Here is a 20,512-nt window from a genome sequence, read left to right on the forward strand (position 1 = left end):
CTTATATTGTACATTCCATCCTATGGATAATATAATGTGACCAATAATGTAAAACACCATCAAATGTAGCTACATCTTATTTTAAATATAAAAGTTAAATTCAGTTCTTAAAATTAGAATGGCACTCGGTAAAGCACCAAGACCCAAGCCGTCTTAAACCCACAGCTCTGTGATTTTAATTTCTAGAGCAGACTATCTTCTATGTAAACATTTAAATTATTGGATTGTACTTATAGTCACCAATCTTCTAAATGTGCTTCTTTTGTTCATTTCACTACCAACAGGGTTTAGTATTTTAACAGGGTCTGTATTGGCCCATCCTTTCTGCATAATTCTCCTGACAAACCAACAAAGCAACACAGGCAGAAATATAACCTTCTGATTGTTAGTCCATGGTAATGGACAGAAAAACCTTAGATGTGGTGAGTTCAAATAGACCACTGACACATATACAGAGTGTGGATTTGAACATAAAGTCCAGATCCAAAGTATCAGGAGTGAGGAACAGCCCGCGTGGAGGTCCCAGGATGGCTGATGGTCCAGCTCAGACAAGCCTGCTGGAAAAGAGAGAAGGAGGAGGCGGAGATAGTCGCACACAGCTGTGCTTTTGGACTACAAACCTTTTAGAAATGCTGTGAAAAACCCTTCCAACCACATCTGTGGAGATTATCAGTCATCAGAGTTATAAAAAGAAAAGTTATAAAAAGAAAAGAATAAAATCAAAAGCTTGAAGACACTTCGCTGCTCATCCAAGAGGCTTCTCCACTGACAAATTTAACATAGACAACTCAGAATCAGAAAAATAAACTTTATTTAACACTGAGGGTTAGTTATGTGGGCTAAGAGGGGCACATTAAGAAAGCAAGAGAAGAAAATACACAACGGTGGGTGGGCAAAAGCAGCAGATTGTGTGTCATGGCAGACCTTCTGTCAGTAAGTGTGAGTAGTTGCTGTGAGGGTGTCCATATAGTAATATATCGACTGTCCTACCAAACATTCTTCAAGGTGGAGACTGACTCGCCATCGAGCAAGCAACAGAAATGATGGAGACAGACCTGAAGTAACAAAAGAACAATCAACCAACTGAATGTTAAAACAAAACTATGAGTATGGATTTAAGGCCTAAACAGAGTCAGTCTAATAACAACCTTCTGAGTTTTTTAAAGCCTGTAGAATGACAGGAGGTCTGTATACAGGATGGAAGAAAAGATTTAAGGAGATAAACCAGGAGGGACGTGACCAATAGTTCAACTAAAGCACCTAACAGACAGAATTTACCTTGATAAGTGGAGAGAAGCTAACTGGTGCCGCAGTACAATATATCTTTAAATTTGAAACTGCTGTCTTTCAAACTACTTTGGGACATGACCTGTACCAGATTTAGGCCATCTTACCCTCCACTTCACCCTGCTCTTTGTTTAAGGAAGAGATGTGCAGTCAACAGGTTGAACCTGTTTCTGCGGGCCCTGCCTTCCGTCACACAATAACTCCCCACCCTCCGGTGAAGAAACCGGCTCTTTCACACCAAATCCTGATCCGGTGTCTCTCACTGAGCCCTCTGAGTCAACAATGAGACGTTTCCCCCTGAATATATTTTGACATAAGAGAAGTTCATGGGGTCATGCCTTATGCTGTCCTGTGTTCCCATCTCATCCAGCCTTCTGATGTGCTTTGGTATGACTGTTTGCTCTTGCTGGAATAGCAGCAGGGCAGTGCTGTCAGTACGGAGAATGCAACTGCAAGCACTGTGTGAGGCAGCATCCTGTCCTGCTGAAGCATCTATAACAAGACAATGATTGAGCTGCTCTCTTGCCTCCATGCAGCTGATCTTGCACCACTGAGACATTGAGGAACATAAAAGATTTCACTTTCAGTGATTAAGTATATTTACAGTAAAGCAGAATTTAGCTAGTAAAAACACGGCTGGATAGGAACAAAACCTTTGTTGAATTTTAAGTTGCAGCTTTTGTATAGACAGTGTTTCATCTGTATCACCAGCCTTCACTGATTCTATAACTGCAATTTGTATCTCATATATAGAAGCTCTGTGCTGCAGGTTGTGTGAGTGACACATTCCCCACACAGCAGAACACTACATCACCTTGGGGAGGCCTGCGGCGGAGCTGCATCCCCGGCTCTGAGGAGCGTTTTGGGCAGTGCAGCTGGAGTCAGGTGAGGGATGGTTGTCAGGTGAGTGCCACACCGGGCCGGGCCTCCGTCTCATAATGTGGCGCTTTGTATTACAGCTGGCCAAAAGACAGGCTGTGTGCCCTGGCTGTCAACATCTGCTCCAGAGACCGTACCATCTGCCCAGGGGCCCGGGGGGAGCATCTCTCAGTCTCAGACCAGCTGCAGAGCCCCAGACGTGGACCTGAGTGGTCGTGCAGAGGCGGAGAACACAGCCAACACACAGTCAGCGTTGCAGAGCAGCGGGATATTCACCTTACACACACACACACACACACACACACACACACACACACACACACACACTAAACAGCGTTTTGTCTATAAGGTGGAACTACAGTCAGGTTCCTATAAATGATCTCCCACTTAGCAACAGACTGCTGCTGGGTTTTTTTTGTTTTTTTTTTAACTATTTAGTGGCTCAGATCAGATGAGGAAGGAGAACACATGACAACGGCTGGACTGCAGAGGACTCTTCTTGGGGAAACAGATGCATTGGATTTTCTTTTGTTTGCTTTAATTCCTGTAAATTTTAAGCGACCTGTCAAGACATACAGAACAATATTTCACAATAAACTTCAGAAATGTAAATGAGATGTTTTTTTAGTTCATTAATTCAAGTTCAAGAGCAGCACTTAAAAACTTCACAAATGAGCCAACGCAGCTTATTGCTAAGACATTTTATTTCATCAATTTAAAAGAAACAAGTAGAAACAGTGTACAAAGTTTATATTACTTGTTTACTAAAGCTGGTGTCCTCAGTCTCAGGAATATGGGAGGGCAGGTACAAATAAAAGGTTGAAATAAAAAATAAAATGTATAAAATGAACTTCCCTATTTTCAGAAGATGACAGCAAAGGTTGAGTGTGCATAGGATTAAGTAACATCAGATTCAAAAACTGAAGAAAAAAAAAAAGTTTGCAAATGATTGAAATGAAAACAATACCATAAAAACCACTACATTCAATAACGTATGATGCACGTTTGAAAAATGATTATCAGTCATCTTAAAAATTCTGAAGCACTTTTTGGAAACTTCTTAGATTCAGTTCCCAAGAGTCAGAGATTATTCTCAGCCATCTGTAGAGGGGGAGAAATCATTCAAACAAGCAATTCTTGTTTTATTTGTTTCCACAAACTTTGAATTTACATTACTAAAAAACTATTTTAGTCTTTACCAACCACAAAGTACAAATAAGAGTCCAAATACAATCATTTTGGGGAAACAAAGTGCATATCATTGGCACAGTAAAACTCATTTTAGTCGATGCTGATCTCACATAAAAAAAACTCAGAAGCTCATGAAGGGACAGAAGTCCTCTAAATCAAAGATAATGTGTTTTTCTCCTGAAGCCCAGTATGTTTGCAAAAGTATAGCTAAAGAAGAGTATTGTGTTTAATGTGACCTCATTGAGGCTGCAGTGAATGCACCGGGTGGAAACACCCAATACTGTATTGCAAATGGAGAAAAAAACCCAGAGGAGTGAAGAGTTTCTGACGGGTCAGCACCGACTGACTCCAACCAGAGGGAAACCAGGAAGTGTTTGCAGCATAGCATCAAGATAGGAAGGCATCAGGAACTATAAGCACAAACTTCAGGGGAGCTGGAGGAGCTATTTATGATCCCAAACAGGAAAAAAGGGTCTCTCAGTGACTCGGATGTGCAAACAGTTGAGAGAAATCCATCGCAGGTCAGCTTTTAAACTTAATGATTTATCACTCTCCATTCTTTGCATGTCTGTAATTCCTCACATCAGACTGCATGGCACAAGTGATCAATCAGACTCATCACCGTGTAGCGTAGTAATAGAACAGCTTGATTGGTGTCAGTTTTGCATCAGGGTAATAGAAAAGTAATAAAATATTGTCCAGGAGATGGTATTTCAGTCATAGGACAATCAGCCATGTGTTACAACATGCAAGAATAAAGAAAGTTTGACTTTATTTGATACGGTACATTCAGCCAAAAATGTCCTGAAGTCTGAGTTTGAATTGTTCAGAAGTTGTAGAGAGGAAAAAAAGGATTTAATACCCACTCAACACAACAATACACTCTGCTCACATGTTTTTGGTCCACAGTATGCTCATTTTTTTTCTATTTGAAATGATTGATTGATATTCAGCTGTTGTTGCCAATATAAAAATGGCCCTTTCAAAATTAATCAGCGGCCTACATTGTGCATAATAGTAAGTACATTTCCTTATTTATTATGATTTATAGATGCCTGTTCATTACATAACAGAACAACCAGGAAGTGCAGGCTGGTGTTAACGCTCTCTGTAGCCAGTCTTGAAAAGGCCTCACAGAACAAACACGTAATCTTTGTTTTTTCCTTGAATTTCCTCCTTCCTGGAAAACACAACCTGCAGACTGGAAATGTTTCATCCACCAACGATGTTGGCGGACAATGCTGGGAGGACAGGGGCTGTGGCCTGTGGTCTTCTGAGAGTGCAGTCGGGTGGGGTGAGGGGAAATGGTGGGACCAGGGGAATGTCTGACAGTCGTTTAGGCCGTTCCGCTGGCAGAATAGGAGAACTGGGGGAAGTGGGGTCTCCGCTCGCTGTCGAACGACTCCATACTGTCATCTGAGGATAGAGGGAAACAGCTACATTAGTTCTTGCCAACTTGGGTTATATTTACAGTATCTATTGGAAGAGATTTCACTAAACGATCATTTGACCTTTTTGGAAAGTATTTTACAAATGATTTAATTCATTATGATGGTATTTCTTCCATTGTTTGGTATTTTAAAGACTGCTTTAAACACATATCTTGTCTGTTATGATTATTATTGTATCTACTTGCATTGATATTACAGAAAAATTACAATATCCCATTATTATAGATTAATACTTGATGTAAAATTACATACAGTAGTGTAGCAGACAAAGTGCATCAGATATTATGTCATCATCCCTGTAGGAGACACGTTGCATTGTGTTAAACTAGACGCTGCCTTAGCTGCTGATCATCATCCTATCAGTAGAAATCTGAATGTCCCTTTGTAGCTGTGTGTTCCGAGTCTGTGGAATGAACTGAGGGACGGTCTGGAAGGGTCTAGCAGAGGTTGTCAGTGACAATCAGGCTTCTAATCATGGAATTTAATGCAATAGTGACTGATCCAGTTACAGAAGAGAGGATGGCGAATCAGAGGAAGATGGAGAAGTAGCAGCAGCTTACGGTGCAACAAAGTTTGCGTATGACAGCGCGTATTCGTAGGCAAACACGCTGTCGCTCTGAGCAAAGCATCTTGTGAAAGTCAACAGAAAGAAAACATCGATAAATGTTCGGACTGTCTGAGATCAATTACCACAAAGCGCCGGCAGTGAATGGAGTTAACATTATCTGTTCCAAAGATTTCAAAAAACTCCTCAGTGACCCCAAAATTATTGGCTTAAGCTCTTAATTTATTCATTCATCTTCAGTGTCTGCTTCCTCCACTGTGGCGGGGTGCTGCAGCTTGCCTCAGCTGACTTGGGGCATGAGGCCGGGTACACTCTGGGCGCGACGCCGGTGCACCGCAGAGCCACATACAGTATATGACAAACACATGCATGCCTACGGACAATCTGAGACCGGCCAATTCACTTGAAGCACATGTTTTTAGAGGTGGGAGGAAACCGGAGAACCCAGAGAGAACCCACACGGAAACAGGGAGAATATGCAAACTCCGTACAGACGGGGACTCGGACCCGGGACCACCTTGCTGCGTAACGACAGAGCTACCCACTGTGCCACCATGTTTAAGCTCATATGAATTGAAAATGGCAATTCTTTCATTGTACATTGGTCTTTCTGACAAAGTCCACAGCTTTCATCTTCCTCACTTTGTCATTCAAACACCATAAAACTTCCAACAAGAAATCTGATGATTGCAAAATGTGTTGACTGAGGAATGTTCCATCAATTTCAATGTATGCAAGTATATGCATGGTTCAATGATACCTTGTCCGGGTGGCGTAATAGTGATGGTCTGTCCTGTGAATTCCTCGTCAAAATATCGTGTGTCTGTCTCCGAGGTAACCTGGGGCTTAAACGGTGGGACCAGCTGTTGCAGGGGAGAAGAGACACAAACATATCAGCACATCAGCACCATCGATCACTGTGACAACAGCTGCCCTCCTGACGACAATATACATCATTACTGGATGGGCTGTTTCCAGTAACCTCCTCCCCTAGGTTAAAAAAATTGAGCATATCTGAGATTGGTGTGTTTCCAATGACGACATGAGTGTGAAACCAAACAACATAAACCTTTCAGAAACTGACCTTCTTCTCATAAACATCTTGCCATTCAATTCCTGCAAAGAACTTGTGCTGCATGATTTCCTTGGCATCATCAGACCCTCCACCTAACCTGGAAGATGAGGACAAAACACAAATCAGAATCTGTTATGGCAGAAAAAGAAATGTGATAGAAGATACAAATTGGAAACCGCCACTTGTCATCATTTTAATCCAACAAATTCAGTTCATGTTACACACATCTTTTCACGTGTTTTTGAGCCGTAACCTGTTCGATGACCTGCCCTGTGGCTCCTCACCTATGCATGGGGTCTTTCTTCAGGAGGCCAGACAGCAGCGAGCGCGCCTCGGGGCCGAGAGTGCGAGGGAAACGAATTTCTCCCGAGAGGATGAGCTCGAACAGCTTCTCATGGTCCTGGTTGTAGAAAGGCAGTCTGCCGCACATCATCTCGTACATCACTACCCCCAGACCCCACCAGTCCACAGCGCGGCCATAGTCGTTGTCTTCTAGCACCTTTGGGATGAGGAAGATAGATGTTAAGTTAATGCAGCTGTTTTGGTATTTATGTTTTTAAATAACACTATAGCCTGATAATATAGAAAAACTAAACCATCAGTGCGACAAACAGAAGAATGACTTTAGTTAGTCTGGAGCTCATCCATTGAAAGTCAGCGCCTGACATCTGTGAAGACAGCAGCTCTTTAGGCTGAATATACCATCAGCCCACCCCTGCCCCACCAAAATCACCTGTTCTGCACCACCACCACCCCCCTCCTCACCCCCTTCTGGCCTTCTGAGGACTTCTGAGGACGCCCCAACCCGACACTGACTCACATCTCACATTAGTAGCAGGGATAGAGTTTCCCCCTGGAGCCCTGAATATTTCATCACCACAGGCACTTCCACACATACGCCAAAACAGATCAACACGCAGCAGAGGTGTGGCAACAAATACAAACCAGTCTGACAAACACACTGCTCCGCAAATTCTTCCTGAGAGAGGAAAATGTTTAGCTTTATCATTTCCAAAGGATGACTTCCCTCAACAGTTCCTAATGAGACAAACTCCTTCAGTGCTGTGCTTTCTAAAAAGTGCGACCTGTTGCGTGACTAATGTGCTGCTGAGCCGAGTTGTTCCAGCGTCTCTGGGGACGTGTACTGGATTCTACCTCGCCAGGCGGATGTTGAAGGTGAAATCAAGACAATGAGAACAGGCTGCTCCCTTAAAACTCAAGCAGCAGGACACTCGGCAATTCATACCTAAGAATAGGAACTTAAGTAAAAATTTGTTGGCAGATGAATAAAATGATGTATGAACACAACAGCGTGCAGGTTGAGAGACGGTCCTGGAAAACAGATGGGTGGACGTGTCCGTAAAAGGAGCAAAACTGCCGTTTGTGTGCGCATGCCGCTGCGTGTGTCCGATGGCACTCGGCCTGGCACTGCGGTGAGTGGTGAGCATCGAGGAGGAGGACTGTGAGGGCAGTGGGAGTAACGTGAAGCCGATGTGGGGCTAGGATTACTGGGCCGTCTCTATTTCCAGCGCTGCTGTCGTGTGATTCACACCGTGCGACAGCTGGGCCCGCAGCTGCCCCATATATGTAGAAGAGCACCACAGCTGTGAAGCTGCCAGGAGCGCTGGAGCCAAGCTCATCCCTCATATACGTAACCAGGACTGCTTGACTGCCTGCTTGGGCCTCAGCCCCAAACTAATACTGTTACACTGCCCCGAAGGAGCGGCGGCAGGGGGAGGGGACGGAAGATAAAAGCACAAACACTTGCTTTGCTCTGGAGCCCTGCTCTGTGGACGTTTACCTTCACAAAGCTCACCGACATACTTTAAATCTTCTGAGCTTGGGAATCCTGATCAGCAGCTAGCTTAAACCTGCCCAAGTTTACTTTGTAAATACTACCCCCGAAACCTAACTCTCTCAGTCAATCGAGTTTTTCCTCTTCTCATAGTTTCATAAAGGTGAATTTGTCCCACTTGGTACTAAAAAAACGAAGCGGTCAAGCTTCCACAGATAGGGTCTCCACTCCTTTCTCTCCCTCCCTCCTTCTCTACTCAGGGTGGAATATTCCCAGACATTACAGCATTCCTGTGCAGCACACACAACAAGGTCATTGTTTACTGCAGAACAACCTGTAACACTGCCTGGCTCGCACTCCATGGAGACACTTGCTAGCGACCCTGTTGCCGTGGTAACGCCCCCTGATGTCTCCCTGCTCACCAATCCTCGGAGCTGTCACAGACTGTGTTATTGTGGACAAGCAGAATGAAGCTTTCCAGAATTCAGGGTGGACAGGTGGGAAACTCTGAGGAATGTTTACAATTTCTATGAAAGTAAAGGAAATAAACAGTCGTTTCATATTTATCCGGGTGTGATGGAGTAAATATGAACGTGTTACAACAGCTCTTTGCCTTCACGGCCTAGTGCTGATGTTCTGAGACATGTTTGGTGTGACTGATGAAGACAGATATTCCTGTGAGACACCACTGTGGGATTTCATGCTAATGATAGCTACGACTCTACCAGGGTCAGGTGAGGCATTGAGTGCAGCAGCGGGGCCATGTCTCCCCGGTGCCACACAACAGCTGTAGTCAGTGTGGTGTGTGTGTGTGCATTTTTTTTTTTTTTCCCCCAGTGGTGAAAGCTCACGTTTCCCGAGCTGCAGCCAGTCCTCCTCCCCTATCAAGAAAATTCCAAATGGAGGCTAAAAACAACGATACGGCAACTGTGTCAACATGGACACCCTTCTCCCGGAAAACATTTTTACAGCAACAGGCAAGGGGGCTACCGCAAACAGTCAACACACCAACAACACTCACAATGCAGTATCAGGTTACACGGCCCTCTCCAACACTTGTCATACCTGCACGCAATAGGGAGTAGTCCCAACCCTCCCCATACAGCAAATATGAGAGCAGGCTGCCCTGCCCTGGGCACACGGCACACTCATTAACTCGCAGACTTCAGCTGGAGATTAGAAAGGCATTTTGGAACAGCTGCCCTTTCTTCCACATGCTTCGTATCCACCGATGTCCAACAACACACGCTGCATTTTTGTTTGGAATCTGACCGTGTCACGCATGATGAGATGAGCGTTCGTTGTTAAAATCACATTACGGCCAAGAATTCTCGGCACTGTTGTTATTTACATCTGAAAAATGTACCGAAGGAGGGTTTGATGGAGAAGTGAGACATTACTAGAAAACTTGATGCTTTTCTTTTAATTATTATTTGTATGTGCCCGTATTAAACTACAAAAGAGGTGATGTCAGTGTTTCAGGCAGACTGCAGTGGTTACCTCTGGCGCCAGGTACTCAGGTGTCCCGCAGAAGGTCTTCATTGTGGCGCCATCTTTGATACCCTCCTTACAGAGGCCGAAATCTGTGATCTTTATGTGTCCGTCTTTGTCCAGCATGAGGTTTTCCAGCTGCAGGGGAGAAAAAACAAGTTGATGTGAATGGTGGCATTCATTGTAAAATGACTCACTATTTTGGGGGGGGTTAGCATGCAAATAATAAGGAGATGTATCTTTTAATTCATAATTCCACAAACATAATGGCATACTTTTATTTAATGTTTCCAGCAACTATTTTAATGACCCACTGAAATTGTAAATCGTTCATCAATAACCCACTTTCATTTAAATCTGAGCATTTGACAAATATAGTAAATCAAATACCAGTAACTTTTACATGAATAGTCACTGCTGCTTACCATTTTAAGTGTCATTTGTCTTTTTTATGCGTATATTAAAATTATTCTGAATCTAGGACAAAAAAAAGCTACTATGTAAAAGCGGCTGCCACATATTCTCAATTAAATACGCAACATTGTAGTAAAAGATGAAACATTAAACATTTTCAAATGGACAGATGACTGTAAAGATACCAAGCGATGACGTGTACAGGTAAGACAATCTGAAGGTCTTCAGGATGTGCATCATAACTTGAGGTTGTAAGGCCTTTAAATACCAGTGCGTCCTCCCCCCACTCTCTCCCTCTCAGTTAAAGTCACCTGGCAGCTGTAGCTCACACGTGGCCTGCAGCGGCTGGCCAGAGTCAGCACATCCTCCAATCCTGCTATCCTGGCATTTTCAGGAGAACCCTAGCAGGCTGAGAGCCGGCTTCATAAACCCAAGGGAGAGGGTGGTGGAGGGGGGGTAGTGATGTGCTGACCTGACTGGATTTATCAGCTGGAAGTATTAGGGCTACAGATGCCCCCCTCCTAAGTCTAAGTATGTCTTTATCAGTCTAGTATTCATCTCTGACCCCGTCTTTAGAGTGATATAAACAGAGCTGCTGAAACCTTACCGCTCTTTGTAACTAATAGCTCTATATTGCCAATATATAAAAGCCCCCACAAAGTGAACACCCACAGAGAACACTGCAAGAGTTGTGTAATGGGTAGTGGTGAGGATCTATTTGAACAGGACACGTGGATATTTCTATTCAGCCGCAGCAGACGTTCGGGCCGAGCCTCCCTCCATCTGCAGTGAGGTCTAGAGACTGATCTGGGGGAGGCAGATCAATAAGCACCGGCCACTGCCACTGCTCTGGATGGAGACAACCTCTATTTATAACCTGTCATAGAAATGAAGGACTGAGAGGGGGAAAGGAGGAGAAAATGGAAGAGAGAAACTGACCGTAAGGAAGAAATAAAGCCAGGATGAGTTCCCCAAGTACCTTTAGATCTCGATAGACGACGTTTCTTTCAGCATGTAGGTAGTCCAGCGCAGACACAATCTCTGCACCATAGAACCGTGCCCGTTCCTCTGAGAACACACGGTCCCTGGACAGATGGAAGAAAAGCTGAGGGACAGGGGGTGAAGGACATACAAAAGAGATCTGATTAGTTCAGAGATAACAAGAACATTAACATAATTAGGAGCAGAAGTATTCAGATATTGCTGACATAGGTGCAGAAGTAGCAGGGGTTAAAATGGTTTACCTCTCCACCGTTTGCATACTCCATGACAAAGCACAGACGGTCATGTGTCTGGAAGGAGTATTTCAGTCCCTGCAGAGACAAAGATATCTCTCAAACCAAAGCTTTGTGATGTTTCCAACTAAAACAGCTGATGGTGAAATGAAAACACCAGAATACACGTCGCAGCGCTATCCCCTCAGCTACCTCCTTACAAACACAAATGTCTAATTAGAGTTTTGCACCAAAAGGCTTTTCTAACAAAAAAAACCATTCCATTTCTTTTCAATAAGTACATCATATAATGTTTAGCCTTCACCGTCCAATTGAGAGTTGTGATTGTGAAGACTGTGGAGGAGATTGTCACACTCAAGCTTACAAAGAGTTAACCGACAAAAAAAAGAAAACATCCAGTGTTGCTATAAAAAGGTCCAACTCGACTGCAGCCTTTGTCAGAAAGGCGCTTCAGAACATTCCTGGTAAAACTGCACTTTCTCTCAGAATGGATGCTTCTGGACTGGACTGAAGAGGCTCCTGAGGGCCCTCTGTGACTTAGAATAAGGTTTGGTTTAGGTATATGAACGCATTCTTACTGTCAAGAACGGATGCTTTGAATTCTGGAGGACTCTGTTCTCAGTGAGTGTGTGCGCCACTTCATCCTGAAAAAAAAAGGGCATAAAGAGTGTTTGTGCAACTCTAACAATGGCTAACCATTTAGGTATCAGTAATGTGCTCTATTGCCCTCCCACACACTGTCTTTCCTCCCCCTCATTGGCATTCACTTACTTTTGCTACGATCACCTCCTTCTTTAGGATCTTCATGGCATAGTAGCGTCCTGTGGCCTTCTCCTTTACCAAGATAACTTTGCCAAAAGTGCCTTTTCCCAAGAGTTTGAGGTATTCAAAGTCGTGCATAGTCTGGAGAAGGAGAGGAGAGAAGGTGGCATCTGGTTACAAATAGAAGCATTAACAAACTCCTGCTTCCACTAGCAAAGACACACAATCTCACTGACAACACAGAAGCATTTAAGACACTATTTCACCCACCATGCAATTTCCGCTCCTAATGGTTTAGCCTATATGTGGTTGTATCTCAGTTAACCTTTGACCCCAGTGGACAAGGGAATGTTGAAAATGGTTGTGTGGAGACATCCAATCCGGTGGCCTCGGACCTTTATGTCATGACACATGTGGGGGTTGTGGATCCCAGTGGCCACGCTATCTAGTGCTAAGCCAACAACGGCTGATTTTCGGAAAGTAGAGAGGGGCTGGGGTGAACGGAAATGTGCTCTAGTGGTGGAAGTGGTGGTGCAAACATGGCAATGTGGAGAAAGGAATAAAAGCTAGGGTCAACCTGGAAGACTAGGATACACCCAGGGTCGGCACTAAAAACAGTCAGTACAGTGCGCCCTCGCGCATCAAAGCTCGCGACTTCATCTCATCACGGATTTTTGGTAGGCAGTCACGTGATACTGTACGTGCATTCTATTGGCTGACGGCATCTGGAAGTGCGCTCGGTTCCGTGAGTCTCGGACTTTTGTGAAACACAAAGTGATTTAACAGTCTATCAGAGTGTGGGAAAAGGTAATACAGATAGAAGGTGGTTTAAATTACCGTAAATAATAAGATAAATAGTTTGTAGCTCTATTGCGAAATTTATTAATCGCGTGTGGTTCCTGGAATGCATTAACCGCAAAGAATGAGGGCGCACTGTATGTCGTCCAGGACATGGGAAGTATCAATCTGGAAGCAGCGGGGACAAGGAGACACAGAGCAGAGGAAAAATGGGCTATACCACTTTGTGTTTGATTTTGGTCAGGTAAACCTCCATGTCCATGGGGTCTGGAGAGGAATCCATCATCTCCTCCTCTTGTTTCTGCAGGCCTTCAGCCACTGCTTGGATGGCTGAAGTCCATTCTTCCCTGAGAAGCACAGGAGAAACATTACCTCATCCAATCATGTATTTGTCTTCTTATCAACAGGAAGGCAATATCAATTGTGATTACCGCTAATAGCCAGCGGACCTTGTGCTATGAATAACAATGATTAAATGTGTTTATGGTTCTACATGTAGGAAAAACAGAGTTGTGAAACTGCTTCTTAACAACAGGGACAGAATCCCTACTTGTGAACATTTTGTTTTACTGCTCTGAAATTCTTGCTTGCCTCTCCTCTAAGGTCTCCACGTGGAAGGTGCGCTCGATGACAGTTGTCCACTGCAGGCAGCGGATGATAAATGTGTTGGGTTTGGGCCGTTCTGTCTTCATCAGCTGGCACTCTGACCACAGCCAGGGAGAAACGGAAGAGAGATGGCAAGAATGGTGGATGTGTAGGAGAAAAGAGGGGAGAGACAGACCCAACAGTTATAACCATTTATCGTTATCGTCACCCAAACAGACACGGTTGGCTAATTTAGAAAAGAACAGGTTTACTTTGATGGAGCAAAACAAGTTAGATCTTGTCAGCCCATATGAAAATATAAGATTCGATAATAATTGTGAATATATTTAGAGTTACAAGCAAAATTTCTTGGAATAAAAGAAAATACATCACAAAATGACAACCAATTGTCCTTAATATTTAATACAGTTCCAGTTCTGTAATTCTTTCAACTTCTCGAAGACAAGAAGTCCCTTATCTGAAGCACAGGTCATGGGTTCTGCTGGAGCCTATCCCAGCTGGCTATAGATGAGGCGGGGTACACCCCTTATGAGACGCCAGCTCATTGTAGCAGTTCTGTAATTGAAAACTGGAATATACTGTTTGAATTCTTTTAACAACTTTTTCTTATTGATTTATCTGAAAAATTATTCCATCAATTCATTTATTACATTATTACTGTACATTACATTGTGATGAAAAGCTAATTTTTTTCTGTTCCAGCATCTCCAACTTCTGTGAGAAGTTTTTTTTTTCCTCCACATTTATTGAAATGCAAATCATCACATCCTTTCTCTCCATTTCTCTAATTTCCTCACACTTTTGCAGCAAATAACTGTCATGTAAGCAGTTTGCAAAGCAATTACTCACAACATTCTAATAATTGAATTTAGAAAGCAGAGATTTCCATCTGCACTTTCCTCACATTAACATCTGTTCCAAAGTGAAACATGTCAGCAAATACGTCAGAACGTGACACAAAATAGCCTATGTCTGATAGATGGAGGACAGGGGAGTGGACCACCACTGAGATCCAACATGGCTCCATCAGGGTGTATACGTAATCCAGCTGCAGCCCCGTCAGCAGCGAGGCACCATGTGTCCTCTGCGGTGGGGTCGCTTTGGTGACAAAAAAAACCCAAAGCCACCACTGATAGGAGCCTCAGAGCGGAGCCCAGATAAATACTCAAAATCAGGCGGCTAATAGCCACGATAACTCAAGAGTGTCGGAGAGGAAACATTTGGTTAAACAAACAGTATGTTGTCTAATTGCTGTGTTCAGTCATCTGCACAGCTTATCACAGCAACTTTCTCTGATGAGAAGATGGAGAGGGCTGAGCTGCTCTGGGTATTTTCTATTTTCTTTGCCATTTCTATTCTGTCACAGTGTAAAAACTGAGTTTGAGGAAAATGACAAGCAAGGAAAGAAAACTCAATGTATTATATTGGAACACATATCTTTCATTCTTATTCAGTGTAGCCTATGAGTGGGAAAGGACTGGAGAAAACATTGGCACTAAATTTGCCAATGTTCTGATCATGAGCATTCAAATGATATACGCTGTTATCCGTCCAGAGTCTGTAGCTCAGTTAGAGAGGGTACATCCCAGACATCAGGGATACAGTCCTTTTGCGACCGTCTTAGGTTCAGTTGCTGCATATCTTCTCTTCGGTTGTCTGTATCCATCAATTAAGGCAAAAATCAACCGAACACTCCAACAGACACTCAGGACTTATTTTACATAAGAATTACTTTTAAGGGGGCATCAAAAGTGAAAGACATGCAAAACACGAACCAGTGTGAGTGTATTTGTTACAACAAAGCAAGTAAAAACAAGAAAAAAGCAAACAAAAAAAGGGTACAATGAGCTGCCAAGAAACAGAGGAAAAAATGCAGTGGTTTCCCTGAAGCAGATACTCACGTGCAACAGAGAAGTTATTTAAGGGGGTTTCCAGCTGGTCAACATCTTGCGGTCGCTCTTTGTAGCCAATGAATGTACCATCACTCTTCAGGAGAAAATACCTTGGCCTCCAGGTCTTGATGTATTCTCCTGATACGAGAGGGAGATTAAAAAAGGATGGCTGAGTTAAACGAGAACAAATATGAATCTACAGTAATAGAGAAGATATATCTACTCACGGACAATTTTAAACAGAGATTCTTTACATATTTTGACATTCTCAGAATGCTGACTGATGCACAACCAGGTAGTTCATATTATAGCTTCATGATTAATGACAAAACCGTGTTGTCCTTTGTCTTCCTGCTTTCGTTCCCAGAGGTGCAGCACATTTCTTGCAGTCTAATTATTATGCTGTTCACTAGTGCTCCCTGAAATGACCGTCTTGTCGCAATCTTTCCTTTAAGGTAGGTCAGCTGCAGGACAAATGGCGGTTATAGTTGGAGTCAGGACCCCATCCCCACACCAGTCTCTCTCGTATCTAGCAGCCGCTTTTAATGCAGACTCTCAGAGAACACTTAAACTGTCCAAAGGTATTTCTATCCAACAGCTCCCATACACCGTCCATATAAAAGTAAAGGCCTACGGTCCCTAACTGGGGGACATGGGAATGCTAAATACTCCTTGTTGTCAATACCTGGCTGTGATTTACATCTGCTATTATGCTGTCTTCCTGTTTACAGGTAGGTTGGGGTTGTGCATTATGATACTCATGGTTAAGGAGCCTTCAGTTTCTAAATAACAATAGATAAGTAAAGCCACTTCTTTCTAACAAAAATATTCTCATTCTGTAACAACCAAAGTTGAACCAAGTTCAGCGGTTCATCCTAAGACTACTGACGCGTACAAGTTCCCCTTTACGGTGTAGATAAATGTAGTAGAACTTAACTGCACCTTCAATCACTTTGGAAAACCAACATCATGGTTCGCAAAAGCCTTAATTTGTTTATAAAATAAACCTTAGCAAAAGTTCCATTTTCCAAACACCATTCATTACCTCGGGTCGTGTGTGTCCATCCAATTCACTTAGACACACCAGCATCACACAAATGAATCTCTCATAGGCAGACTAAACTCAATTTATTCCGGTGATGCTTCAGGAAATATTGCGCCAGATGTTCTACAGACGGGGGGAAAAAATAGCTTACATACCATAACAAGGCAGTGGCACACGGTAGAGAAGGACTTGAATATTTATACAGGAAAAGTGTAATTTATTTTTAATTATGGAGCCTCATATTAACCCCATGCGGAGCTGTAGCAAGCTGTCCTTAATTGCTCCATTTCCTCCAACACAGAAGTGTGATGAGTGTGTGTCTATGTGTGTGTGGTTGTCTGCAGGGGAGAGATGGGAAATCTGTCAATATAAGCTTCTGTTACCCTCCTTCAAACACAATTCTGACTGATGAAACTGATCACAGATCATATCTGACACGGACCAAATAGCTATCAGTAACATCTCTCTTCAGCGTTCATCGTATAAAATATTTAAGGACAAGACAAAAATTTACAACACCGAATGAGTGTCATTGTTCAGGATGTGTCATTTTTGACAACCTGAAACACATGAGCTGCAAAATAATAGGAGGTTTTCCATATGGCTCTCTGTTCAGATAAAACAAAAAGAAAAAAGGAACCGGCACTTAAGAGAAGCATTCTAGTTGACCACACGCAGCAGGATAAAGGATGCCTGTATATCACCTTCTGGAAAAAGCATCAAGTCATTAAACCAAAAGCAAACAAAAAAAGTATAATAACACCTGATTTACTGCAATTGGCAAGATGGTTTCACCAATCACCACATGAGAGGAAACATCTTCCCCAGAGGATAATATACTTTACACTCCAATCCACAACAGATGTCTAATATAATATTACATTTTTCATCGTGGCATTTTTTTCATATAGTTTTTTTGTTTTTGTTTTGTAGAGTAAGTATTTTCATGCCAAACATAGCTCATTTAAAAATTACTTTGACTTTGTCGGCCATCAGACATGTGCTGCTAATTGAAACACACGCTGGCAGGAGTGTGGTGGATTTCCCTCATGCCTCTTTCAATGTAGCACAATTATCTCTATGAAGCGTTTGTCTGTTTTCAACTATAAGCCACACGAGTCACCCACATGTCAACGTGTCACGTCTCCACATGCAGACTGTTATTTATCACAGAACCTGAAGAGAGCCAGACATCTTTACTTCAGCAGAAAATCCCAGCATAGAGGAGGTGCTGCTTAAGAGCGCGTGCAGCCTTACAAGTATCAGCTGAGAGTTGAACCCGGAGCCTGTTCTACACAAACATAAGTTCCCTAAATCTTTCACACTGTGGCCAGAAAGTCTCCTGAGCCCTTCGTTTTTCTCAGCTGGGCCCCAGCTGGTGCCTTGCCCTGTGGTCAGGTTTTGGCCGACCTATATCCCCCCCGGCCATGGTTCATCTCAGCTCACAGTAAGGACAGTATGTGCACAACGCAGAGACAGCCTAATGAGACCCCTACTTGATACTGTCACACGAGATGAAGGATCAGGCTCATGTCGCCATGCAGCGCAGACTTCACTGACAGGAGAGAACTTTTGATTCTGGCAGCAAATATTCAGCAAATCACTTCCGGATTGACTAAAAACCTTTATTACATCAATGCATTCAGGTACTTTCCTGGACACAGACAGGTGCTTTTGTGTAAATACATTTGTGTGTAGGTACGCTGCCTTGTGGGTATTAACAGCTATTTGTGTGTCACATTTAACAATAGCGTCAACAATGAAAGACTCTGGGTTTTTCTTTCCAGCTACGATGACGCACAGCGTTCATCAGATGTAGCATGGGTGGTCGTGTGTGACGCAGCGGTGCATGGCATGGCTTGTGTCAGCATGACATTCTTGAACAATGACGTGGCCTCAGTCACATGGGTGTCAGGAGGATGACGGTGTAGGCGTACAATTCTCAGAAGTCTGTCGCACTTTCTTTCAAGTAGCAACAATTTAATTGAATTGTGTAAGCATTAACGGGGAAGGGCCGGAACATCTCAGGCACCGATACTGCAAAATATTATAAACCGTAACATTTGTAGATTGAAGTTAAATAAATAAAAAAGAAATAACCACAACAAGAAAAAAATCTGAATTGATTATAAGAGGCTTTCTCATATATTTTTCCACACACATCTGTTACAAAGACTGAGATGCAACAGAAAGGCATCTGCATTGCACAAATTCTATTTCGGCAATGCTCTTTCCAGACAGGAGGACACAGCAACTTCCTCGGCTGTGACCACAAAGCTGGTCACATGACCATAGTGGAAGCAGGTATGTCTGTGTATGTGCACACGTGTGTGTGTCTGCCGTGTAGACCTCCTGCACACAGTCTGCACAAACAACAAAGATGACCCGTGTCAGCTTCCTATTTACACCCATTTCCTCTTCTACTTTTATTTGGTTCTACTTTCTGCATCGCGGTCTTTCTTAAAAACTGACACATTGAGAAAGCGAAACTGACAGTTGCTCTTCTTTTAATAGTTGGCTGGAATGCAGAAAAGTAAAAGTGGAAATAGTTTCTCTTTGTATTTAAGCTAAAGTATAAAGCTATCAGAAACAAATTCATTCATATAATAAAAAGCCAATCTTAGATCATTTAAGTACGTACTCCTGCTTGACAGAGTAGATCCTGATGTTAAGGCATTATCGTAATAGGAATCAGTGGATGAACGGCGAGGTAGAACAGCTGCTGAGGGCACGACACTCGGCCTTCAGGTCTGGAGACATGGATGTTAGAGCTCGGCCAGATCAAACATGAAGAGGGGCATCAAGCGGGCGAATGCCGCTAACGCCAGACAGGTTGAGGGACACCTCAAGGAGGCGAACCCCCAGATGCGGACAACTACAGATGTCTTGCGTAGGACAGGACCACGAGCATCACCAGTGATAGTTCACATCACGCCCACAGCTTGTTCTTGCTGCTGCACCCTGGGAAGAGGTGTCGGTCCATCAAGGCCCAGACCTCCAGACTGACCAACACGTTTTTTTTTCAAGTGCAATCAGAGTACTGAACACAATACTCTGAAAGTAACTGATGACACGTCGTCTGTCCCAGTTAGGAGCCTGTGCAATGTCCTGGCCACAACTGCTGCTACTCAGCCCTCTGCCGCACAGTACATTGTACAATCTGACGGCTCACTGTAAATATACTCTCATTTTTGTTTGTTTGCACACCTGTGTTTTGTTTTTCTTGTTCTGTATTTATATTTACCTAATACTTGAAACTTAGTCCTTTGCACAGAGAGCTGTCAAAGAATTTTGTTGTACACTTGTGTACAATGACATTAAAAGGCATTCTATTCTATTCATTCTAAACGCATGCTGTGTACAGTGAGAAACACAGTGTACTCTGCTGGCAAAGGACAATGGGCTTTATACCTTCTACATTTACTAGAGTTCCTCACTGCTGATGTAAACTAAGCTCTTTAGATGCCAATGTGTTCTCCAAAACAGGAAGCTGGCTGCGGACAGACTGACCACAAACCTAGATAACATAAAACCACATCCAAGTTTCAGGTCTGACTTTAACTGCCGAAATGCAACAAGGAAATCCATCGATGCTCTGTATCCCGGAAGCAAAAGTTTTTCTAATAGAAGTTAAGTGTGACAGCAGACATGTGGCTGAACTCAACCAAATTAAGTGGAAGCAAAGAAGAATAGGAAGATCGATATGACATTAAAATGGGAAAAGAAGAGGGGATGAAAAAGCCACGCAGTGTGAAAAGTGTTGTGCTGAGCAGAGTGGTAGTGAGACAGATCACTACATATGTTCCCTACATATGTAGGGTTGTGAGTGTGTGTCTGAGCCGTGCGTGCTGTGTGTGTGTGTGCATGGGAGGAGCTGTCAGGGCCTGATAGAGTGTCTTTACATGACAAGCAGCTGCTGAGGTCTGGGATGCGCGCTGGGCAAAGTGGAAAATAATGAACATAGAACCTCTGCCAAACACAACAGAATTCATCTTTATTTGCCAACTGCTGCATGTCTCTGTGTGT

General features: G+C 43.2%; 1 protein-coding gene across 1 annotated transcript in view; it reads right to left on the minus strand.

Annotated features, from left to right (window-relative positions):
• Positions 1–2,852: 2,852 nt before the first annotated feature.
• The window catches only part of akt1 (v-akt murine thymoma viral oncogene homolog 1), a 29,791-nt gene continuing 12,131 nt past the window's right edge, over positions 2,853–20,512 (minus strand). The window contains exons 3-14 of the mRNA XM_068338607.1: positions 15,451–15,579; positions 13,535–13,646; positions 13,164–13,290; positions 12,155–12,286; positions 11,962–12,027; positions 11,393–11,461; positions 11,128–11,253; positions 9,744–9,872; positions 6,733–6,947; positions 6,458–6,545; positions 6,134–6,236; positions 2,853–4,773 (exon numbers count right to left, since the gene is read on the minus strand). Coding sequence (XP_068194708.1) covers positions 4,694–4,773; positions 6,134–6,236; positions 6,458–6,545; positions 6,733–6,947; positions 9,744–9,872; positions 11,128–11,253; positions 11,393–11,461; positions 11,962–12,027; positions 12,155–12,286; positions 13,164–13,290; positions 13,535–13,646; positions 15,451–15,579 — 1,376 coding nt within the window. The 3' untranslated portion in view covers positions 2,853–4,693. The remainder of the gene's footprint in view (positions 4,774–6,133; positions 6,237–6,457; positions 6,546–6,732; positions 6,948–9,743; positions 9,873–11,127; positions 11,254–11,392; positions 11,462–11,961; positions 12,028–12,154; positions 12,287–13,163; positions 13,291–13,534; positions 13,647–15,450; positions 15,580–20,512) is intronic.

The sequence above is a fragment of the Antennarius striatus genome, chromosome 17 (assembly GCF_040054535.1).
Source record: "Antennarius striatus isolate MH-2024 chromosome 17, ASM4005453v1, whole genome shotgun sequence".
Lineage (NCBI taxonomy): Eukaryota > Metazoa > Chordata > Actinopteri > Lophiiformes > Antennariidae > Antennarius > Antennarius striatus.